The sequence below is a fragment of the Primulina eburnea genome, chromosome 1, assembly GCF_022965805.1.
Source record: "Primulina eburnea isolate SZY01 chromosome 1, ASM2296580v1, whole genome shotgun sequence".
Lineage (NCBI taxonomy): Eukaryota > Viridiplantae > Streptophyta > Magnoliopsida > Lamiales > Gesneriaceae > Primulina > Primulina eburnea.
In genome coordinates, this window is record NC_133101.1 from 4386313 (window position 1) to 4412222 (window position 25910).

General features: G+C 35.1%; 3 protein-coding genes, 1 long non-coding RNA gene and 1 pseudogene across 7 annotated transcripts; 2 read left to right on the plus strand and 3 right to left on the minus strand.

Moving 5' to 3' along the window:
• LOC140823303 (GATA transcription factor 8-like) lies at positions 1-3193 on the plus strand. Of its 2 annotated transcripts, XM_073184582.1 has the most exons (4): positions 2-391; positions 930-1033; positions 1448-1700; positions 2110-3193. In XM_073184582.1, the coding sequence occupies exons 3-4, from the start codon at positions 1470-1472 to the stop codon at positions 2836-2838; spliced, it is 960 nt and encodes a 319-aa protein (XP_073040683.1). In that variant the 5' UTR covers positions 2-391; positions 930-1033; positions 1448-1469; the 3' UTR covers positions 2839-3193. The 2 variants fall into 2 exon arrangements, with proteins under 2 accessions (XP_073040692.1, XP_073040683.1); XM_073184591.1 differs by lacking the exon at positions 930-1033 and having other exon boundaries at positions 1-391.
• Positions 3194-3672: 479 nt separating this feature from the next.
• Positions 3673-7145, minus strand: LOC140823317 (GCN5-related N-acetyltransferase 4, chloroplastic-like). The gene is made up of 3 exons (XM_073184599.1): positions 6798-7145; positions 4647-5043; positions 3673-4063 (listed from the first exon to the last, which is right to left on the minus strand). Exons 1-3 carry the CDS (start codon positions 6952-6954, stop codon positions 3793-3795), a joined length of 825 nt encoding a protein of 274 aa, XP_073040700.1. The 5' UTR covers positions 6955-7145; the 3' UTR covers positions 3673-3792.
• Positions 7146-8621: 1476 nt separating this feature from the next.
• LOC140823325 (double-stranded RNA-binding protein 2-like) lies at positions 8622-13869 on the minus strand (annotated as a pseudogene).
• Positions 13870-21194: 7325 nt separating this feature from the next.
• On the plus strand, positions 21195-24324 carry LOC140823335 (uncharacterized). Of its 3 annotated transcripts, XR_012116192.1 has the most exons (5): positions 21195-21619; positions 21800-21874; positions 22000-22151; positions 22570-22652; positions 22942-24324. XR_012116192.1 is itself a non-coding variant. In XM_073184619.1 (4 exons), the coding sequence occupies exons 1-4, from the start codon at positions 21368-21370 to the stop codon at positions 22574-22576; spliced, it is 486 nt and encodes a 161-aa protein (XP_073040720.1). In that variant the 5' UTR covers positions 21195-21367; the 3' UTR covers positions 22577-24324. The 3 variants fall into 3 exon arrangements, 1 of the variants encoding a protein (XP_073040720.1); XM_073184619.1 differs by having other exon boundaries at positions 22570-24324; XR_012116194.1 differs by having other exon boundaries at positions 21195-21860; positions 21921-22151; positions 22570-24324.
• A 143-nt stretch (positions 24325-24467) lies between these two features.
• Positions 24468-25693, minus strand: LOC140823344 (uncharacterized). Its single transcript, XR_012116195.1, has 2 exons — positions 25536-25693; positions 24468-24644 (listed from the first exon to the last, which is right to left on the minus strand). It is a non-coding gene; the product is annotated as an uncharacterized lncRNA (long non-coding RNA).
• Positions 25694-25910: the final 217 nt, after the last annotated feature.

The following is a 25910-nucleotide window of genomic DNA, read 5'->3' on the forward strand; positions in this document are numbered from 1 at the left end:
GACAGCTAGCAATGAGGCGAGAATTTCACGTGCCATTTTCCTTTTTCTTTTTAGACTTTAATAGCATTTCTCTCACCATTTCTCCTTCTTCATAAGCAAACTTCACACCCCATTTTCAATCCCATTCTCTCTACTCTTCTCATATATATACATGATATTGTAGACTTCTATAACTCTATTCATGGAGTAGTTTATTGTGGAGGAATAATAGAGTAGGGGGTTTGGCTTAGAGTTCTCCTTTTTTGTGTTTTTTGTTGGTTGAGTTTGGCTCTGTTTGTGTTGAGTTTTTGTGAGCTTGGAAGTTGTGCCAGTGGGAAAGAAATCTGCTCATTTCTTGGTCATTGTTCCTAAGCCTTTTTTGGGCGGGAAATTTGGTGGGGTTCAAGCACAGGTCTGGCTGGCTCTGCCTTATTTTTACTTTTCTCTCAGTTTTGCTGGAAGAAAATCGATTTTTTCGCCTCTATTTCTTGCTTGGATTTGTGGGTCTCATGAGATTTTACAACCAAAATTGAGTAACTGGGGACTTTTTTCCCTTCTAGCATTTGCGTTTCTTCACCCTTTTGAGGGGAAAAAAGGTTCAAACGTGAAAATAAATCACGGTACAGTGTGATTCTGTTACCTTCGTTTGTTTTTGCTCGTTAAGTAATTTTTCCTCTCTTGCTAGAGAAAGAAGGGAAAGTTGAAGACTTGAAGCTCGTAATTGTTTGATGAGGAAAAAATTGATATCTTTTCAATTTCTAGCCACCATAATGTGACATTTTCCACACATTTTTCTCCTGTGACTGTTACCTATCTTGACATATGTGATATTTCATGTATATTCACACTTAAATCCCTGTAATTTTCCATTTTTGAAGAATTTTTGTTGATGTAGTTTTCTATTTGACACTTACTGAAATTTAACCAACCAAACCCCTTCGTTTGAACAGGAAAGTTAGTGTAGTGGGGACTCGAGTTGAATACTTGCAACAATTAAAACTTACTGCATTTTAGGATCTCCAGTTCTTGTACTAACAAACCCAAAAACTTCAAGGTTTGTTCCCTAGTTGGCTAGTTGTGGAGTTTAATTGAATTTTTGTGACGGTGTGGTCTAAATAAGCCTTATATGTTCACATTTACTTCACATATTTACTGCCATTTCATCTCTTTTCTTGTCATCTTGTTCTGCATATCTGTATTTGGCAGAGATTTTCAAGATCCCACTCAAATATTAGGCACATACGAGCAAGAATCCATACATGCTCTTAATATACACTTTTACTCCTTTTGGCAAGCATCAATTGACAAGTAATGTTTCCACACTGCAAAAGGCAGTTCTTGTGGCCCCCTCCTACACCTCATGTGCACGCTAGCATTATTCCCATTTCAAATTCATTCATCCCTTCATACATATTAGCAATTGTTTTTCTCCATTTTTTGGTTAATCGTGTCTCTGTTTCTTGTTCAGGTTAAATAACAGATTAGAGGTGATGGGGCCATTTTTCGTTGATGAAATGGACTGTGGAAACTTCTTTGATCAAATGGATGATTTAATTGAGTTTCCTCCCGAAAATGATTGTGCCGGTGGTGACTTAGTTAACTCCGGCAACTGCCAAGATATTTCGAGCATGTGGAATGACTTGTTACCGGATTCCAACCCTCTTTTTCCAGGAAGCCAAACAGATTCTGCAGCTGACCTTTCTGCAGAGCTCTCTGTTCCGGTGAGTATGAATATCTAGAAGAAATGCTGCATATTTCAAACTTTTGGTTGAATTGTTAGACTTCTTGGTATGATGGAGTTTGTTCCGTGCAACGAACGATGACTGTAGAATATTGTTGGTTGATTGTATTGATTGTACCATATTTGACATGTGGCAATCACATGCCCACCATTATTTAGCTGTTGGTTTGGTCAGTATACTGTATGGTAATGCCATAAGGTATCTTTGCTTTAAATTCTGAATTGGATTTCAAAATTTATATGTCAGACGTGGTGTGTGTATGGTGGTCTATTGCATCCACAAGTTATCCTTGGTAATTTAGTTAGAATTCGCATGATAGAGTGAATGTATTTATGTTATTTATCTTGTTAGGTTCTGATTACATTTGTGCTTTGTTTTATTTTCTCAGTATGAGGATATCATACAGCTAGAATGGCTTTCGACGTTCGTGGAGGATTCATTTTCCGGCAGTGGCATGACCATTGGAAAAGAGAATTCTGGCATAAACAAAGTGCTACCATCCTCTCACAAACAATTCCAAACCTCAAGCCCAGTTTCGGTGTTAGAGAGCAGCAGCAGTTCCTCTTCTGTTGGGAAGAATACGCCTCTCAGTGGCTCACAGCGTGCTCGAAGCAAGCGCTCCCGCCCCGCAACTTTCAGTCCCAGATTGCCAATTCATCTCATCTCGCCCTCAACCTCCGGAGAGGCCCCTCTGCCTTCTGCCCCTCATGGATTATATAGAGATACCGAGAATTTCGCTGAGTCACTCTCGAAACTGAATGGATCCGAACATAAGAAGAAAAAGAAAATAAAAACATCTTTACCAGTGAATCCGATGGAGTCTACGTATCAGAAAACACCTACACAATCCGTTCGTAAATGCTTGCACTGCGAGATAACAAAGACTCCTCAATGGAGAGCTGGCCCAATGGGTCTGAAAACTCTATGCAACGCATGTGGAGTTCGCTTCAAGTCTGGTCGACTGTTCCCTGAGTACCGTCCCGCTGCCAGCCCGACCTTTGTTCCTGCTCTGCACTCCAACTCCCACAAGAAAGTTATTGAGATGAGGAACAACGTTGGCCTCGAAAGCATGGGAAAAACATCGAAGACCGAATGCAACCCAAGCACCTCACTCTAGTAGGTGTGATAAATTCAATCAAAGAAAATGGCTCGCTTGGTTACGCTGTTTTCCTGTTCGTTGGTTCATTGTACAGTAGTTTGTAGCTGCAATGAAAGCTACATACAGATGATGATAATTTTGCTAGTCGAGCGAAGAATCGAGAAGAAAGTATTTAGGGAGCTTAGACATAAAAAAGAAAGTTAGGACTAGGCGCTGAAGTTGAATCTTGTTTTAGGTCCTTGAAATATGATTAGCTTTTCGGGTCTAAAGTAGCTCCTCTCTGCCTAATGGGAATTCTTTTTGCAGTTGATTTGTAGTAGGGATTTTCAAATGGTGGTGAGTTTTATTTATTATTACAGTATTATTGGACTCATGGATGTATGACATTTCAATGCATGATGTTTGCTAACATAATCTATACTATTATATAATATATCTGTCATCTAGAAGACACCATCTTTAGTTTCTCAAATTCTTCTTACAGACTTTTTTTTCTAATCAAAATGATGAATATAATTTTATACTGAAACAGGTAATTATATTTAGAAATGGTAATTTTCGTGATCAAATCTTGCCCACCAACATTAATGAAGGCTCTAAAATTCAAATGTTTTGTTGGGTCGTACGAGCGAGGGCTTCAATGGATATTGGCTGCACATGCACCTATCATTCTATGTCACTATCTTTGTTTTCATTCATATCCAAACAAATAGTTCTGTCATGTCAGATATTTTAATTTCAACTCTACATATTTGTTTGATAGGGTCACTGTCTTTGTTTACATGGTCCATCTTTTTTCAAAAATATAGTTTTTGTTTTATTATGATCAAACACCGCAATATTTGAATGAAGTTTTCAATATCACAGCAAGAATGTTGATGAAATTCATCATCTTGTTTAGTATTACATATACAATTATAAACAATTAATCACATAATTTTTACAACCAATCTGATAAAATGCATGAGGGGATTAAAGAAGTTTCATCATGAAACCATACCTCACTTCTGGCGAAGCTCTTGGGTAAGGCCAATTTGCTCCTTCGGGGATCTTAATGAATTTATAGCCTTGGTTTGCATACAACATGGTTGCTCCTCGGTTGTTAAGATCACAATGTAAAGCTATGGAACGACATCCCCAACTTTTAGCTTCTTCCTCTGCTTTAGCGATTAGCCTCTTCGCTATTCCCTTTCTGCGGTATTCATCTCGAACAGCGACATTTGACAAGTACGCGATTCCTGTCCTGTCCACAACCACAACATGCTTCACTTCAACACATGTTTACCTATGTGGCTGAATCTAGGAATTTCGTGAAGAGAGCTAAGCCTGAAAGAGGATTGACTCAATGGAATGCATCGGATCAATTTTGAAATTTTGAAAAATTACACATAAAATCGAACATTTTGTCGTCTGAAGGGGTAAGCCTACACTCAGTAAAGGTTCATCCATCACTTGCCCGAACTTCGATCATGCATTGTAATAAAACCTTAAACATTTATATGGGATATCTCAAAGCCGATAAACTTCTATGGTTATGACTATATATCATAGCAATGTTTTGTACTGAACAGTAAAAGCATTCACCATTATGAAATTCACTAAACCCCATCTTAGGAGCCGAGAATAGCAGTAAAGCATAAACAAAATTTGGACCAAGTTTCGAAGTTCAAGGCAGGCTGTTGACAAGAGTGAGTTGCCACCATCATCTAGCCTAAGGTAATGATTTGTTTTATCCCTAAACTTCTATTTTCCCCATTATTACTGGATCTGCCCACTTCAGCACAAAAATAACTAGAAAAGAAGAAGAAAACAAGTGTCTAAGTTACCTTCTTTGTCGAAGAGGTCCTTTCCTCGGAAGAAAATCTGCCACCGTATCCACGGTAAGAATCCCCGCTACATATCCTTTATTTAGACTAAACTTTCCCTTAAAAACTCCAATTTTGAAATCTTCACTGCCTAAGAAAAAAGAATCTTCACCAGAACTACCAATTACAGCAACCAGAAAAGTCCTCTTGCAGCCATTTGGTGATGAGAATCCAAAGAGCATTCCAATGAGCCGGTTAACTCTCAATGCTAAATCCAGAGGGAAAGTGTACATAGGAAAGAAAGAACTGCAGTGTGTCTCAGCTACTTCCCAGCAGTCATCTATCCTTGCTTCGCGAACAACAACCTCAGGAGATGTCATTGGGAACAGTTCTGCCACCTGACTTGCCATACAAGTCCCTATAAAAAGAATACTTTTTCTGAGTCCGTTTTGGAAGTTTGGTTTTCAAGATCTTCTAATTTACAAAAATATCAAGTTATTACATAGTTTACATCATTTACTAATACCAGTACAATTTCTTCATTTTCAACACCTCGAAAATGGTATCTAATTAACGTTCCAATATCAAATCTTTAGTTTAATTACAAATATATCAGTTGATGATGAAAAACAGGACATAAATCCTATTTAAGGTTAAAACTAAAGTACTCCTGATTCCTGAATCAAACAGGTCTGAAATCTATCATATTACGGCTTCTAAAAACCGACTCAGATATCTATCATATTACGGCTATGCTTAAATTTGGACGTCAATGTGATAAAAGTAAAAACAGAAAAGTAGAGGCTATAGTTACTGTGAGTTGAACCCAAAATCCAAGTCATGGAAAACCAATAGCTCTGCCACTGATCTATTAGTTGGCTACACTACCTGCACATGATTGATTCTCATAGTCTTCTTATCGTCGGTGTCAACATGTAATTGCACACCTAGCTCTGAATCTTGGGACATTTTATTAACACATCTTTCAAGGATTTTCAGGTAATACACCTTCATTTACCTGCTCAATTTGGCAAGGTCTCATCTTGACCATTAAAACAAGGGATATGTTCATATCATCAAATATGGTCGGGGAAACCAAAATTTTGATTGAATACTATATTGCTGCTTTTTTAATGTTTGTTGAAGTACGTGTAGATTAAGAGGGAGAACCAAAGAATCATAGATTAGTGATATTCCTACCCCAAGAGGAAAATAATTGTAAATAATGCATTCCGATAATGTGGTAAATCAAGAGGTGTTGGGTGGAACTGATTGCATCCCAAAACAATCATGAAAAATTTAATCAAACTTTGAATTTAATTCTCTCTCACTCTCAGAATAAACTATGTATTCTCAAAATTTTGCTTCATGATTCTTCGGCCAATTCTAAACCAATTGTTGCATCTTAACAACCAAAATTCCAATTCTTTCTACCTCTATCTCTATCTCTGGCTCCAAGCTTCCTTTCCTTCAACTCATCCAGTTTCTCAGTCACGTGCTCGAGTGCTCAATCACAAGCCACAAATGTATTCGATGTGAAACATTGTAAACACATTTCTAAATGGTCTCCCACTGTGCTCAACTGAATGTATGATTTTCTAATCATGTGTAACGAATCTTGAATATCTGACTCAACTCTGTACATTGGACAGCTGTGGGAGTACATATCTATACTGTCAATACACAGGCCAGTATCAGAATACATAGTTGTTAACATAGATTCAGTCCTAAGTATTAATACTTAATAGAAGCAGGTGATGAGACAATTTCCTTTGCTTGCCATAGACTCTGAAATCATTGCTTCACTTTCAGACTTGGCTTCAGCAGATTTAGCATTTGACTAATAACACAAATCTTACAAAAGGAAAACGATCAATTCTATTACTCCTCATCCCACCAGTTTGTGTCATATTAGGCACATAATCTCAAGACATATTTTCCTGAATTAAGATAATCTGACAATCATGCAGTAAAACTATCATAGAGTTATACAAGTAACTGCTCGACTTAACCTAGAGAAAAGCTTGAATCTTGATCGAACTGAAAACCAAAAACTGCAGTACTAAACTTTACTATCCTCACTCATATTTCTATGTTCCCCTGGCAATTCTTGGACCTTAATTCACCCTATCTAATGCCCAAAAACAAGAAAACTGACTTTTTTTTCCATACCTGATGTCAAGGGATGCGAAGAAGAGAAACCAGAGGTGGGAATTCCGTAACCAGAAATCGAAGAAAATGGCCGACGCTTCGGATTATTGGAACTGAGAAATAGACTAAAACTACGGCTGCAGCTATTTACAAGCGTCGCACAAGAAACGCCTTGCATTCCTCAACAATTCCAACCCCTCCACTCTCCCTCACTCGCGGGGCGGAGGTGGAGTAAGAATCGATAAAACCAACAGTATGTCTCCGAGATTCTGGGACTGCAAGAATCTGGGATTTTGCTTCGTTTGTGTAATTGGATCCTCAGATTCTTGCTTGTGTCAAGGTGAAGATAAAAATAGATTGCCTTACCCAAAATAAGCTTAAGAGATATTTGTTATGACAAAAATTCGTGAGAGACGGTCTCACAGATCGAATTTATGAGACGGATCTCTTATTTGAGTCATCCATGAAAAAGTATTACTTTTTATTCTAAGATTATTATTTTTTATTGTGAATATGGATAGGATTGACCCGTCTCACAGATTAAGATCCGTGAGACGGTCTTACATGAGACCAACTCATTTGTTAATAATTAATTAATATACAAGCACGATAATTAAGTTTTTGACGTAACAATCAAATAAATCCATAAATACAAATAAAAAATGTATTCTTAAATGAATTTTTTTTTGATAATGTTTATTGACTTGAAAGTTTTTCATAAATAAAGTGGCAACCCTTTCAAAAAAGAGAGAATGAAAATCAAAATTTGAAATTTACCAAAAAATCATCTTTAGTAAGTTTCATACAGAAAGCATATGAAATAAACTTGTTTTTTTTTTCAAAGTTCAATCCAAAGTCCAACTATGCAATCATAAATGTTTTAACACAAAAACTCTTATTAGACAGTTTCACTGATATAAAAAAATATTACTTTTACGTCAAAATTATTACTTTTTATATATAAATATGAATAAAATTGATCCATCTCAAGAATAAAATACTGTCTAACAATACATATAAACTAAAATATATTGACTATTAATAACATGTATTTGTGTATACATGTAATGATTTCAAAAGTTTTATTATATTTCGAAACTTAAAACTTAAATTATATTTAAAAATAGGCAAAAACTTGTGTGAGACGGTCTCACGGGTCGTATTTGTGAGACGGATCTTTTATTTGGATTATCCATTAAAAAGTATTACTTTTTATGCTAAGAGTGTTATTTTTTATTGTGAATATGGGTAGGATTGACCCGTCTCACAGATTATGATCCGTGAGACGGTCTCACATGAGACTCACTCTTAAAAATATACAATCGATTTTAGAAGTCAGTTAGAAAATTAGTAATTGAAAAATAATGAACGGTCCAAAAACTTATGTATTACCACTGAAGCTATTTTTGGAAAAAAAAATCTTTTATATGTATGTGTAAATGTATATAGAAAAACAATTGATTTGATGAATCTTTAGTATAATTTTTTTATGGAATTATGCCTCTCCATTTTTATTTTTAATACATGTAAGGTAGACAGAATTGATTAGATCCATTGTCCCACCGCATGAAATAGATAAATTGCGTTCGTAATTCTCCTACCAGCCAAAATAATGGATCAAAACCACCCCTCCCCCACCTAATTATGGATTGCGAGCTAGCCAACCCGGCTTCAATATAATTTTTAACATCATAGTTCATCAAAATTATTGAAAATAATGTACTAACAGAGTCTCAATTTGAGTGATTATATTTTTATTAATATTGAAAAACAAACAAAGAATTATTTTTCTAATCACATAGCATCGATAAAGGTCACTAAGGCATACTTAATGCAACCAACAACTTACCATTTCAAACCATATTGGCAAGCACAGTTGCGCACATCACAGTTAAATTCGTAGCAGCTAAGGGTTAAAAGCATAGAAAAGCAATTTTATGGCTTCTGAGGAGCTGAACCTGCCCAGGAACTATTGATAAAAGTTTAAATCTTGGTCAAATTCTCCCCGAAACATGGACCACAAATAAATAAACCAAAAAAGAAGAAAGGAAAAAAAATAACACCTACATAATTCATATTCATCGAAGCCACCAGAGGCTCGTAACGTTTCAAACTACATTCTCCATCATATCTTCAGCTCTTTTAACCTCTGCTGACTCCTGCAGCATGTCTTGAACTGATATTCTAATCTCATTTATGGGTGTTTTTGTACTGGTTGATGAACTAATAGAGCTCGAAACCGGCGCCTGGATTTTGACCTCTTGGGACTTCGAATGATGGTGGCTCAAGTTGTAGTGTCGGAACCTCAGAAAATGGTGCCAAATGAACAGGTAATAACTTCGGACAAAGAGGTTCCTCAACTCGAACTAGGGGAAGCTTAAAGAAAGGAGAGTCACCAAGTCTACCTGAAGCAACTCTAGAAAGTGGTGGCTGCTCTACCCGAGCTGGTGGAGGTCTGGAAAATTGTGGACTCTCTACTTTAACTGCTGGGTGTATATTGGGTAGCTCCTCCATCTGATCAGGAGAAGTAGCGGATACTGGAACAGCTTGTCTCACACGTACAGAGGGTGCCATACGCAATACAGGAGGTCTTGCCCCCATTGAAGACTGGGTTGATGGGAGAGGTGGAGCAGAGAAAACCGGAATTGCATTTCGTATTGTCACTGGTGGTGCAATTCTTTGGTGGGGGATACAGCGCTGGACTGGAATATATGGAGCTGCTCCTGCTGCATGGAACTTATGAGATTGGGGTATTTGGTTGTCTATCAATGATGAGAGGCACTCATTTGCAACGGTCATTGCATGTTGGCTTTGAGCTATCTTACATATATTTTGAAACACAGCACTATTGCTGACAGTTGGAACATTTTTGTCGCGAGGAGCTGTTTTTGGGCAAATCAATGGAAGAATTTTGGAGGTTGTAGCTGGAGACTGCTGTGTACTCGATGGTCTAGGATTTAGAGCTGGGAATTTTATAGGAAAACATTTTTTTTCCAATTTTGCCTTTATGAGGTACTTCTGCAATGCGTGAGCCACTGTTACATGCTCTGGCTCATCCTTACGCTTCTCAAACATTGAACTCTCCAATTGTTGCACCACTGAGAAGATAAGAAAGAACAAAAAAAGATAAACAAGTCAGGTTTGGTCGATGCTTTTGCAATTAAATGAATCACTTGCTGATCCTCGAGAGTAAAATATCATGACCTAATAATTTATTCTAAGTAGAGCCTCAAATTCTCCATTTGTATTCAATTTTTTTAGTGCAATTCCTTGACGCGACCCACCGTTTTTTCTTTTAGGCTGATAAACCAGGTTAAGATAGCCCTTCAAGAAGCATTCTTCAAAGGGATCAATTTAAGGGTCTTAAAAAATTCAACATGATGGGACTACTCATTCACTAAATAAACTGGGTCAAGATATTATTCATATAAGCATAGTCAAAAGATTGTGTGCAAAGGCCTTGACCAAATTTAAGATAATGAGCCTATCATTTTTTCTAAACCAGACTGAGAGCCATCAAAATTACATTGAATAAAGTAGATTTAAGCATTTTGTGTTTACTGATGGATTCATACAACCCTAGGCACTCCCAACTGGGATACAGATGACTGAGCAGCTGCCTCAACTACACTACAAATCTCTATAGAGATAAGTTGGGTAAAAGTCTAATATTTTATACGTCAAACAAGTAGGATTCATGCATATAGTACAAATCTAAGATCATCAGAGGCTATAGGCTATAGCCCTCGGTCACCTACACACCACCACAATTGAATAAACCACCTTCAAATCCACTTCTCTAGTTCAGCTCTTATCCACAACATGATCTAACCCTACAGGGTATCTTGGGTTGCCCATGGGTAGCTGGTGAACTGACAGCTTGGCTACAGCGGAGTGGGTCAGTAAAAGAGGTTGTGGAAATAAAGTTGGTTTTCTTTCTTTTTCCCTTTCTCTTCCACTAGAGTAAAAGGTGATTCATACAGATGAAGAAATTATTTCTATGAAACTAGAGGCTTCAAGCATAAAGATAATAACAGCTAAAATAAATAAAAAAAGAAAGATCAATGCGGCTATCCCCACAGGCTTCATGAAAGTATACATAAAAAATAAAATTAGTTGATTTGTCCCCCGTTCGACTCAACAACAGAATTGCTTTGTAGTGCACTTAATCATAGTATAGTAGCTTTATTTAGAATACCTGGTATCCTGTGCCCAGCTTAAATATTTTCTCAACACTTCACAAGGAATATCTGTTGCATTTGAGAATCATTTTCATTTCTTCACATATTATCTTTTTATTCTGAGGGAGAATGGGACAGACTACAGAGTAGAAAAAGACAAATTTGCACACTTGTTCTTCAGAAATTTTAAAACTGACTAAAAAATCTCCCTCAAGTCCTTTTATAATTCTCTCATTTTTGATATTCAAGAAAGTTCTTCGAACAGTTAGTATACTGATTTTTGAATGATTTGAAAAAAAAAATGAATTGTCCTATTCTTCCCAAGTATCTGCCAGTTTCCCTTTACCCTCTTCATTGTTGCATGATAACTCATCTTTTGGGTAAAAGAATATTAGGAGCCTTACTACTAGTGTATGACGGTACACCAAATTGGCGTCTATAGATCTACTGCATTAAGTTGACTCACATACATGATTTCAGAGATAACCAAGCTGCCATGGCTGCGTTCTTTTCTGCTTGCTTCTTATTCTTAGCTGGCTCACCAGTAAATATAACCTTTGCCAACTCTACAGTACACGTAAAAACTGGAAGGTGGCCAAGACCTGTTCTGAAAGTTGTATAACTAGGCAAAGATGCTCCCACTCTTTGTGAGACCTCCTGCAGAAGATTCTTATAGACACCTGTCTCGTCCTGCATTACAGAGTTTATCACAGAAAAGGCATTAGCTGGCAAGCCAGGAATCGTACAAGTTTACACACAAACTGTGAAGAAAGTAGAAAATTCATATGGAAGCGAACAAACATAATCTGACATTCTGATCTCCAAAAAGCAACTACGGCTTAAGTATACTAGTCCATAAAAAAGCAATTTTGAAGGAGTCCCAAGGTCAGGGTACATTAAGGAGATTGTTCAAGACATTGTGTGCATATCGCACAATTTTCTATACAGCCTCTTTCGTAGATCTTTCTCACCAATACTGCTCAAACAATCTGCAAAATTTTTTACAGACCAGAAATGTTACGAGGTATCAATTGACTCATTATACTCAGATACGGTCATTGGACCGATTAAAGGTAACTTTTCTATTGACTCACCAAAACTTTCATGAGGGGTAATTTACACACACAAATAGTCAGTATTAAGCAAAGTTAACTAGGCATATCATTATTATGCAATAAGCACTCTTTGCTATGCTTATACTACCATGTTGACAAAACAAGATATAGTATAATTAACTGATCAGTTGTTCGTAGGTGACATGCTTTTGCAAGTTGCTTGACAAAATAGCAAGTCCAATTGACAACAGATTCAGAAGTCTTAATCGGTAAATTTAAAATTTTGGAATGGATCTACGAGGATCGGGTTGGAGTTCATTACATACATCTAATTGATTCTAGCTCATGTTTGATCCCATAATTATTTGTCACAAATGGGCATACTATGTCATGCGTATAGCATTAATGATAGTTTATCGTGTGAATCAGCAATAAAAAATAATGAACTTATTACTTATCAAAGAATTTCATTCCTTCTGGAATTCAAAACCTGACACCATCGGTTTGTCTTAATTATAGGCATTGGGTAGAGGCACGCTTCGAAATGCCAGGGTTCTTGGCTTCTTGCTTTGTTGAAGCAACAGTTCGAGGTAAAAGTATAGTCATGATCATATCTGTTTTTCTCTTGGTCATTATAGCAATATTTACCCTGAGTTTAAAAGCTCACCTTAGCATATAACCTGCCAACATGATTCTTGTGATCCATAAATCAACTTCATAATGTCATAGTTTGTGGCCTCACGAGCCTCGCATAAAAAATATCTATTGAGCTCCACAGAGTCTATCCACAATAATTATTATTTTCTCTAAATATATTTCATAATGATAGATGATGGCTCCAAAGATATACTACCCAAGATGGCAAGATCTGGTCAAAACTCGATAATTCAAAGCACCTAAATGGGATGTTAATAACAGGAATTAGATTAACTAGAAATGCTATAACAGATGCCACATTAAGACGCCCATAATCAATCGAATGCCCACTTGCTGAACAACTCAATCAAATAACAGATTTGAACATCCACCACATTAATCAACGGAAGCAGATTCACCCTTAGACTCCTCTAAAGAAAAACAACATGGTAATGTAGCAGCATTCGTTCTTATCGCGGGAACATCTCTTAATATCCATGGCAAAGCCATGCACTAGCTGTTATACTTTGTTTCCCTCCTCTTTATGGTATTTACTTATCAAAACAACTTCAACAAGATAAAAGCACAGTCAAAGCACAAAGAAAGTGAATCGAAAAACAAAAACAAAGCAAAGGGCGGACATTTTTCCTCCTCACAGAATCAAGTTACTTAAATTAACTCAAAACCAACATATTAATCTCACCAGAATCCTCGCAGCAAGGGAATTGGAGGGGCCACGGCAAGAGAGCGCATTGAGCGCCACCTCAGCAGAAGAATGCTCCGCCTGACGCAGCGTGCAGCAGTAGCTCGGACTCTCAAACGTCTCGCCGTTAAAATTAACGGCAGCCTTGAAGCGCGGCGCGTGGTCGGGACCTTCTCGAATGCAAGTGTATGACGGCAGATTGAAGCAGCTCCGCTGTGCCAGCTCCTGCAGCTGGTTCTTATACATCTCTACAAAACACAAAAAACAGAAGAAAAAAAACCCAAAAAAAATATCAACTAAACCACTAAAATCCCAACATCCCTTGTATCATTCCGACGCACGCTCTTCACATTTCAACTAAAAAATGCAGCAGATCAATTAGCTGCATTCCAACAGAAATCAGACCCAATCTTCATCATTCCGAGAGACAAATTCCTAGGGTTTCCACTTGAATCTCTCGAAAAATAGGCAGAAATATTTCTGAGAGAGAGAGAATAGGACTTGCAAACATTTTTGTGTACAGTAGTAATTTATGGCTTTAAAGAGAGAGCGACGGAGAGAGGAGTTCTGCTCATTGTTTTCTATGGCTCAGATACGACGAGACGAGATTCCAGCCGTTGGATGAGTGTGGGGGAAGGGCTACGGTGGGGTAGGGTGCATGGGAAAGTGGTATGGGGATTTAATGTGGAATTTATGGAGGATTTTGAATAAGATACAACATTGGGATTTAAATGAGGATTTATTGATTCTGCAGAAAAGAAAAGAAAAGAGCAATTCATCCATTCCGCCCTTCATTAAATAATCTCTATATTTTGGAAAAAAAGATTTACTCAATTAATTTTCATATTAATATAATATCAAGAAAATAATAAATTCATGCTAAAATCTAGTAATAATTTTCCTTACTTGCCATTTTCTCATTTAATTTAATTATTATAAATGTCCAATTGCAGGCGTTAAATGCTTATACAACTTTTTTTAAAAAAATTAATTGGACACCAGTCATTTTTTGTAGTTAGTTTCATTTATATTTTTAAAATAAGGGTTAGTGTTATATTATATTTGTGAATTTTACTCCTTTTTTGGGAGTGGAACTACAAACAAGGGTAGAACTACATTTGGGGCACTGCGAGAATATTTGGATGGACAAGATTCACACACATGTGATTTTAAAAAAATTAATGAACCTTATGTATGTGTGGTTAAATTTAGACCTTTGATTCTATCATGGGTAGTGTCCATACATATATGATGAAATCAACCTATAAATTGAGGTTGTGTCTTAATATAATATAGATATAATTATTGATTATCGATATAATTTCTTGGAAACTTACAATTTGATTTATATATCTATCTTTTTCAAATTTTAGTCTCCCATAAAAAATGAATAAATTATAAAATATTGACATATATATGAGCAAATTTAATACAATTGCAAGAAATTATTAAAATTGAATTGGTAAAATGACTGCCCCAACAAAGCGGCAAGGTATATTACTTGGTGGGCCTTTACATATAGATGAAGCACCAACTGCCTCATCACACAAGGCCCAATCCATTTAGTTCATATGTAGTTTGATTAACACTAATCTATGTGATTACAAATTATTTAATTTCTAATATCTCATTTTTATTCATAAACAAGAAGAGCTAGCGTTCATAAACAACTAGAAATATTCCATCCTCCTCTGTCTGTTGCGGGTCAAGGTCTCCTTCTCCCTCTTTTTGAAACTACTTACATCACGATATCTTTTTCTTTTTGACATTACGTGCACTTCTCGAAAGGCGATGAAAGGGCATGCTATAGCGGATCTACTGGCCGAGTACCCGGTCGAGTCCTCGACTGACCTATTCTATTGGTGGAGCTGCTCGACTGAAAGAAAGGGGTTACTTTTCTGATCCTAACAAAATAAGTTATAATGCTAAAAGATTATCAAGAGTAAAAAACTGTTGTAATGGACAGATTACAACTTTCCAAATAAGAATCAACCAATCCATGGGTTTAGTAGTCCTTTGTACTTTGTTCAAAGGTGATTAGAAAAACACACTTGTATAGTTAAGTGAATGTTGAATATGGATTGCCCACCGTGAGTAGACAAATATTTGAGTGTATGTTTTTTGTGAGACTGTCTCATATGAGTTTTTGTGAAGACTTAATTTAGAAATTAAGTATGGAGTATTGGTTGACTCGTGAGATTAGATGATAAATTAAAAGATAAGGATAACATAACTGTTTTTTTTAACTCCAATTATTGTAAAACACGAGTCAATGCGAGATGATGCAAGAATATTGAATATTTAACATTTATATCAAATGACGTCTTACGATTTGTAATACCGATGTCATTCTAAATTGTTATGATCAATCGCTCATAATTAGGCCAAAGTTATAGCTATTAGCTAAAACGCAATTTTACTTCTTTATACTCGTGGCGACGCAAAGTACACCTACTTGGTTGCTAATAGGTCGGACTGTGAGGTCCTTAAGTCCGGAGATGTACGTGTATATCTGCTGGTGCTGAATCACAATATTATCCAACCAGATCAAACAGCACAACATCAACAGCTTAACGTATAAGAACTTTCCACTATGTGACATATCTCAGTACTACTCTCATTCATACACGCTAAACCGAACATCCATCCAAAAAGTATAAAAATATGCTTGTTGGGTGACTTAAACTGATGAATTCGCTCTGATATCAATTGTTATGATCATTATCTTAATACAAGTTCAAAAACAATAGTTGTTGCCAAAGTATAACTTTGTTTCCATATACTCGTGGAAGCGCGGAATGCACCTACTTTGATACTAATGGGTCGGGTTGTTGGGCTCATGAGTTCGAAGAAGTGCGTGTCTATCTTTTGGTGTTGTCTCATATCCCTTGGATATCGATATTTAAATTTCCCTAGAATAATACCAGTTAAGAGTACTACTGACTCTCTGCTAGCGGTGCAAGTAGTCCTCAACCCAGCAGATGATCTTAGTTATAGCGGTCCTCTGGCGTGGGATATTCGAAAACTATTGGATATGAGCTCTAATACTGATCTTATACACGTAGGCCGTTCCGCGAATAGGGTGGCACACTCTTTAGCGTCTTTTTCTATTTCTTCCCCAACTCCTTTTGTTTGGGAGAATGAGATTTTTCCGCTTTGGTTAGTGAATCTTGTAATGGATGATTTATTATACTCTGAATAAAATTAAAAATGTTATCATAAAAAAAGAGTTGGTGTCAATCTTTTATGGTCTATCAAGCCAATTAGATCAATTAACAACCTCAATATCTTAACGCATAAAAGGTAATTAATCTATTTACTATTTTTATTATGCACGCTTAATCAATCTTAATAATTCAGTGTTTGTTAGGAAATGATTGTCATATTCCCGGTGACATAGCCTGAGAGGGTCCTGTTGGTGGTGCCACTTCAACTTTTTCATTTTTTATTATACAATTCAAAGTTAAAAATACATAATAATACAGTATAAAAAACAATTTATCTTCCCAAATTTCATTTAACCTTATTCCTCGACCCAATTTTCCATTTTTTTTCTTCTCAAACTCTAAATAACAATTTTTCTCTCGTGCAATTTCACTTTTTATTTCTTTGCCTTCTGTGTGCCAACTATAGAGCTTCATCATTTCTTTGCCCTTTTTTGTCCCGATTGTCGGGCTCCGATTTCAAGAATCTATAAGCGCTAAAGTAATTAAGTGATCTATACTTTTTTTTTCTATTTTATAAACTTTAAAGCTAGATATATATGATATTTAATAATAAAAAAAAACTTTGGGAATTTGGAGTAAGATTTATGGGCTTTTTTTAGTAATTATTTTTTTAATTGCAGTGTTCTGTTACAAAGTCGAAAGCTTACGCTATGTCTTTAATCGATGGAAATATATATGTTTTAGCGATATTATACATAGCAAATGGAAGTTGTAAGTAACAGGGAATCTTAGTATCCTTTCATTCTGGTGAAGTGCAGCCGATGAAGGGTGTCACAGAGGTCTCAGTTTGGTGGTTTCCGCCGCAACTCAGCACCCTGATCACAGCCCAGAACCCCCAACCTCTGCTTCTTCCATGGCTAACCACCTGATCTCTGCTGTTCGATAGCAGCGGCGACGGCGGCGGTGAAGAATATTGGCGGCGGTTTTGCCTGCTCCTTATATCCCTCAGCTCCATTTTCGTCGAAAAACTCCTTATCCCGAAGAAGAACAAGTACCACCTAGCCTTCCCCGATGATGAGGATGTCAGTATCGACATTTTACACAACCGATAATCGGACCCTCGTAACGAACTTTGAACGCGACCATCTTTCCTATGGCCATGATCCATTCCCCTCGTCGAACCGCCTCCACGACGGTTTTTCTCGCCATCAGCAACTTTCTTCTTCGCGCTCTCGTAAGTTCTCGACGGATCCTTGTGATCGGAGACATGACTTGGTTGCTTGTAAGGAATGAGTTTGCCACAAAAGATGACGTTCTCCGGCAGAGAAAGGGCTGCTGCCGTGCCGGCATACGGGCTCAGTTCTTGGCTGAAATTGAACTCAAAGTAGTCTTGGTCCGAGGATGATAAACCTTCTTCTTCTTCTTCTTCATCTTCGACATGGCTGTATAATGGAAGATCACTTAGAGAAAGTGTTTCCTCTTCTTCGTACGTAGTTTCTTGCATGCTTTCTTCTAAATTTGATTCTTGAACTACCATAATACGAAGCAATTGAGGTTATAGTAATATACAACTCACTTTTTTGGTGAAATTTAATTTGGACATTTGGCTAATATATATGCTTATTTATATAAAAATTCACCAAGTGATAGATATATATGAGTACAAGGATATACAAAATAAGGGTCAATGAATCATTTTTTATACATTAAAACCTATTCCCATAAAAATGTTAATTAGAAAGTATTGCATTTATTTAAGGGATTGGTTGGTGAGTTTGATGGCTATGGGTATATTTTTCTAGACGTATAGAAAAAGGCAAAAAGTATGAGGGAATAAAAGAGGTTGGTTGATGTTTAATTTTTCTAGAATAACATAACATTTTGTGTACTATTATTATTAGTTTGTCCCGCAGACCATGGCAAAAGATAATGCTAATTATATTTAGAATGTAATAAAATCTCATTTGTAATTACACAAAAACTCTTGTGAAATGGTCCCACGAGTCAATTTTGTGAAACGAATATCCTGTATGGGTCACTCACGAAAAAGTATTAATTTTTATGTCAGATATATTAATTTTTTTTTATAAATATTGACATGATTGACCCGTCTCACGAATAAAAATACGTGAGACCGTCTTATGAAAGACCTACTCTTATAATTAATGTTCAATAGAAGACTTTATTTTATTTTTTCAAGGAAGGCTCATGTTAGTTGCTCTGGCCACATCCATATAAACATTAGTACATAATAAATTGTATTTTGTACATTATAAAGGACATATTTATTAAAGATGTTTGTGGGATATGATTGACAAATGGGATTATGAAAAACCATCATTATTATGTTTTATTCCAAATAATTTATTCAAATTAAATTTACCAATTCACGAGTTCAGATGTTTCATCTACCTAAAGTTTATATTGGTATAATTTTATTTTTATTTTGTTTAATTAAAGGGTGGTTCTATTTTTCTTTTGTGTTGGTTTCTTGTGAGACGGTCTCACGAATCTTTATCTGTGAGACAGATCAACTCTATCGATATTCAAAATAAAAAGTAATACTCTTAGCATAAAAATAATATTTTTTCATTACCCAAATAAGAGATATGTCTCACAAAATACGACCCGTGAGACCGTCTCACACAAGTTTTGATTTTTTCTTTTTCTTTTTTAGAAAAAAGATGGTTCTTCTTGTTGACACAACGATTTTCAGTCAACTGGCTATAATGGCAATAAAATTAATGGGGAATAACGTGTTTGAAGAGTGGTAACCATGTCATTTTCTTGAACTAATTTTAACTAGGCTAAAAGTTATTTATATGTAACAAGAATAAGAGTGAGTCTCGTGTGAGACTGTCTCACGGATCATAATCTGTGAGACGGGTCAACCCTACCCATATTCACAATAAAAAGTAATACTCTTAGCATAAAAAATAGTACTTTTTCATGGGTGACCCAAATAAGAGATCCGTCTCACAAATACTATTCGTGAGACCGTCTCATACAAGTTTTTGCCCAAGAATAATTGCTGGGTTTTCCCATCGTGTGGACCAGTTATGAGTTCTAGAATTGGGTATGCCCGCACTTTGAACCGTTAAATTGGGCACATTTTTTACGACGGCGGCCGGCTCCTCGCCTCTCAACATTGACCTTTACATATCCATCAACGGAATAGACTAGTGTCACATGATATTATTATACATTAAAATTTTCCATATTCTAGATTAAATCCAAAAACATATTATTGTTAGTTCGACTAAATCGAATTATAATTTTGATTTGACGAATAAATATTTCTAGGATGAATATTTTATTTAATTTTTCAGAATTTTCGAACAACTGAAGTGTGTTTTTTCTCGAGGTATTCACAATCTCTCTGATTAGTTTTTTTTTTTTTTTGTCTTGATTCTGATGTTCAATCTACACATCAATTTTTTTAAAAAAAAATTGAGAATGATAAATATTTTTTCCTACAAAGTTGCAATTTTATACTTTGAAACACAATATATTTCATATGAGTAATTGTCAAAATAAAATTTTCCCATATAATTTATTTAATCGTAATTCCCATAACCCAATTAGAATCCAAAATTTTTCGCAACACTAATTATATTTATTTATATGTATATAGAGTATGTCTCGTGTGAGACGGTCTCCTTAATTAAGAATAGTACTGGATTCTTCGTCGATCATTTATATAATTTAATATTTATCATATACACGGGACGAAATCATCTGCTATATTTAGTGCTTCAAATCATGCTACAATTTTTCTCAAACAAGCATGTTTGCACAAATTATTAAAAATTAAATTCACTAAAGATCATGGATGAACAGAATACAATTAATCATTGATAAAACATTCGATTTATCTATTTTTAAAAAGACATCGACGGTAAATTGTATTGTAAGCATGATAACAGATTAAAATAATATATTAATATTTTTAATAAAAATAGATGAGTTAAATATTTTATCAATAATTAATCGTATTTTGTTCATCCATAGTCTTTAATGCGTTTAATTTTTAATAATTTGTGCAAATGAGCTGGTTTGAGAAAAATGTAATTAGATTTGAATATCAAATATAGCAGATGATTTCGTCTTTTATATACGACCCATTAATGGATAATAATGGGAAAAAATGATAAGAAGAAGCTAATGAAAGAGAAAGCGTAAATAACAGCAAGTAAATTGTGCGACCCAAAAAAAAAAACCATCCCAAATCAGATGGGATTGCCTGTTAATGGCATTTAAAACCTTATATTTTTTTTTGAGTCCATCTTGATCAGAAATGGGAATCCCAGTCTGAGCCAAAAACTCCAGCCACATATGAAGAACCAAGTCGGATTCGTAATAACAAGACGCATAAGTTGCAGAAATTTGGATTAGATACAAATAATAATCGAGCTTCCGAATACCGAAATATCAAGAAGAGAATCTTAAATCAAAATTTCTAAACAAAACATAAAACCTTTCATTAGTAGAATTTATAGTTTTTATTTTGTCATTGGTTACTTCGATGATTATTAATTATGAAATAGTTTATACTAATCAACTTCGGTAATTACACCGACGAAGTAAAACATTATTTTTTACTTCAACATTTAAAAAACATGAGCTTCACTTCTAATTTTTTTGTAATATTTTACTTTATTTAGTGAAGTAAAAAAATAAACCAGACTTTTAATTTTTCCCATAAGCCAACACTATTTTCCAAACTCAATCCCGTCGCCCGTCACCCGTCACCCTTCTTTCCTCACCAGAATTGGATTGTGCAGTCACCAAGATCGGAGCATCAACCATCGTAGAAGGTAGCTGGAGTTCTAGACAACGGTTGATCGACATGGGAGGCTCTATGGTTCAATTGAACAAACACCATAAAACCCGATTTGCTTCCAAGTCTTCTCGCAATGTTCACAAAGTTTCTTCAAAAGCTGAAGTTCTTGATTGCAAATTGTTTTATCTATCTCTTCTAAGTACAAATAACCTCACTTTCTACTTTTTTTTGTTTCTGTCAGATAAAATCAATAAATCAAAACCTGAACTTAATGTTGTCAAAGGAGCGAAAGCTGCTCGACTTCAGCGCAACAAGATGGTATCGTTAAATTTTTTGTAGATAACTGTGAGCAACTTGCTTGATTTTCTATGTCTATTGGTGTAAGTGCTCTGGGTTTATATCACGAATTACTGGTAAATTGAGCCGAGCAGCATCACTTGTTGAAATTTACTGAATTGATCGATTGAATTGAATTCTCTTTAACAAACATGACTGCAGATAAGGGAACAGAAGAGGGCCGCAGTATTGAAAGAGAAGAGGGCATTTTCAGGACAAACGAGTCCTCCTGTTGTTGTATGCACTTATTTCCCTGGCTCCTTTTTAAGCAACTAACATAAAGATGTTGATAAAGTTTCTGCTTGTTTGAGTTTTTTTTTTAAAAAAAAAAATTACGTTGTGACGTCACGTATGTATCTTAGGTGCTATTTGGCATTTCGACCTCAGTGAACTTGAACTCACTTGAAGAAGATATCCTAGCTCTGTTGTCTCGAGAGAGAAATGTAGCAAATTTCCCTGCTTTTGCATCTTCTGATTACAAGCTGTCAATGATGGATATCATCTTAGTTCCAATGTAAGTTTAGGAGCTTGTTGTTTGCTGATATTTAATCCTTGCCTATTCGCTTACCTAGTAAATATGTGATTGTGATGATATATTGGGATAACAAATAATTTCCTTGGTAAAGTTGTTTGAAAATCGACGATGTTAATGTGAAAGTCGACGAGCATCAATTCCTGGCTATTATACTCATAGACCTACTCTATGTATTTTCAATGTGAACTGGCTGCCTTGTAACTTAGCAAACAATTTTAGGGTAACATGCTACTGGTATGGGATCTTTAGTCGCACGGTAGTTGCTTCAGAGTCCATGATTAGAACTTGGGTCTTTCCACAGTTGGAGAGTGTTTTACCACCATACTTCATTTGACATTGAGCTCTTGCCACTTGTATTCAGTTGTATTGATTTTGTTATATTTCTCGCATATTGCAGGTTGTGAGGTGTCTTACCCTGATCCTATGAAGCAAGAACCTTTAGTAATTGAAAACACCCCAGATCTACTTGCAGGAGAACAGGTTGATATCTTGGATAGTTGAATTTGTTCTTGTATATCTTTTGCTTCAATATGTACATCAGGAACCTTGGCTTCTATTTCATGAAATGCTGTCCTCAATAACATTATAAGTTGATTTCTTACCTATGCATCTTGTGTGTTGTTCGCTATGTCAGCAGTTATCTGAGATAACCTATTGTGCACTGGAAAAGCATGATTCCAATATTCATTAAATCTTCTCCTGATACATATCTCTTTCCTTCATATTTATATCATCTCTACTGAGTACTTGTTGATATTTCTTCATTCAGACATGGCCGACAGAAGCAGAAATGGCTGAAGCTGACAAGTATGAAGAGGAGACAAGGGTGAAAAAGAAAAGGTTTCCTAAGGGCACATCTGAGTATCAGGTGCGACCATGTTGGAAGCGGTGTGTAGAGACAACATCCGCCTTATCCCATACAACACTGGGTAAAAGTTTAGTTATTTATTGATTTCTACTACATACCAGTCAATGCTATATTTTCATTTTTGCAGGTACCATTGGATCTTGACTATCATCAATGAAGATAAAAATATGATATATTTATTAGACTCTACTGCTAACAGAAACCGAGACGATGCATGGAAAACTATAGTGAGAAAGTAAGTAGTAGATTGTGTTGATTTTGAATGCATTCACTTATAAATATGAAAAAAATATAATTTTTTACTTTTTAAAATGTAGTGGGGTCAAAATATACAATGTCTCGAAGGGTATTTCTCAAATGTCATGTTTTAAACAATTGACGGTATGAATTGTGCCTATGTACGAAGACATGAATAAATAGTTCTTATTATTTGGATTGTGATTGTTACATTAACTTTTCAATTTCATTATATATAGTGTAATCTAAAACAAAGTGGTTCTGTTGAATATGGATATTGTATGATGAGGTACACGAAAGAGATAGTTAAATCTAAAAATCCACAGTTAGAGAAGATGGTAAGTTTCTTCTTTATGAGATGCTCTGGTTTATTATTGAGATAAACTGCTGCCATTTGGATATATGTACATGAAATTATATAATTATTAATTCTTGAATTTGTGCTATTAGAATTAATAGTTGGGATAACTTGTTTCCGTTATATGGTAATATGGATTTTATGATATGTTGTTTTGCCCTTTATTTTGTTGTTTATGATATGTTTAGTTTTGTTGTTTATATGCATATAATTTGTTCTTTATTTGTGACAGTAGTGTGTATGATATATGCTCAGTTTTGTTGTTTCGTCGTTGATATCAGTTTTTTGTTATAATCTTTACAAAGATTTACCTTTAGAAACTACAATTAATATATCGATTTCAATGTCTTGATTTCAGAATCTAGAATTACTGTATAGATTGAAATGTGGAATCTCTTAAAAATTAAGCTGAAATATATCCTGAAACTGGCTCCGAATAATGCATTCTCATTTGTAGATATTGTAATTTTTTTGGATGAATGATCTTATTAATCTAACACATCTTGTACTTTTTTCATTTCAGTTTGCAGGATCAATCCAGAACCAATATTACAAGTTACAACCAATCTCAATATTATGAAGTCGAAAGTGAATGGAGCGAATTCGTCTACTCTTATGTAGGTGCTTAAATGGATAGCGTCATTGTGCATTTTAGGATATACTTGTGGATATACACTTTTGGTTTTGTGGATATACTTGTAGATTTATTTTTGGGTTATACGTACTTGTGGATACATTTTAGGGTTATACTTGTGGGTTGTGGATATATACTTGTGAATTCGTGGATTTTCATCATTTTTAATAAAGTAAGTACGCACGACCCAAAAATGTATCCACAAGTATATCCGTAAAACCAAAAGTGTATATCCAAATGTATATCCTAAAATGCACAATGACGCACATGATCCATTTAAGCACCTACATAAGAGTAGACGATTTCGCTCCATTCACTTCCGACTTCATCATATTGAGATTGTTTGTAATATTAGTTCTCGATTGATCCTGCAAACTGAAATATAAAAAATACAAGATGCATTACATTAATAAGATCATTCATCCAAAAAATGACAATATCCACAAATGAGAATGCATTATTTGGAGCCCAGTTTCAGGATATATTTCAATTTAATTTTTAGGAGATTCCACACTTCAATCTACACAGTAATTCTAGAATCTGAAATCAAGACACTGAAATTTATATATTAATTCTAGTTTCTAAAGGCAAATCTTTGCAAAGTTTATGACAAAAAACTGATATCAACAAAAAACAATAAAACTGACATATATAATAAACACCACTGTCACAAATAAAGAACAAATCATATGCATATGAACAAAAAAACTAAGCATATCATAAACGACAAAATATAGGGCAAAACAACATATCGATTATCATAAAATGCATATTACCATATGCATATATATCCCAACAGAAACAAATTATCCCAACTATTAATTATAATAGCAAAAAATTCATAATTAATAATTATATAGATTTAATGTGTACACATCCCAATGACAACAGTTTATCTCAATAATAAACCAAAGAATATTATAAAGAAGAAACTTATCATCTTCTCCAACTGTGTATTTTTATATTCAACTATCTTTTTCATGTATCTCATCGCACAATATCTACATTCAACAGAACCACTTTGTTTTAGATTATCCTACATGTAATGCAATGGAAAAGTTAATGCAACAATCACAATCCAAATAATAAGAGCAATCCATTCATGTATTATACATAAGCACAATTCATACCGTCAATTGTTTAAAACATGGCCTTTGAGAAATACTCTTCGAGGCATTGAACATTTTGACCCGACTATATTTTAAAAAGTAATTTTTTCATATTTATAAGTAAATGCATTCAAAATCAACATAATCTACTACTTACTTGGTCACTATAGTTTTCCATGCATCTTCTCGGTTTCTGTTAACCGTAGAGTCCAACATATATATCATATTTTTACCTTCATTGATGATAGTCAAGATCCAATGGTACCTGCAAAAATGAAAATATTGCATTGACTAGTATGTAGTAAAAACCAATAAATAACTAAACTTTTACACAGTGTCGTATGCTGTCTCTACACACTGCTTCCAACTGGTAGCAATATGTTGTGATAAGTCACGACCATCTTTGCCAATTGGGCATATTAAACATGCCCTACAAAATTTGGAGGCAAATTAAGAACATCCCATCACATAAACACAACAAAATTCAAGAAAACATAATACTCAACTGTAACTGATGGCAGATCGAGTTGGT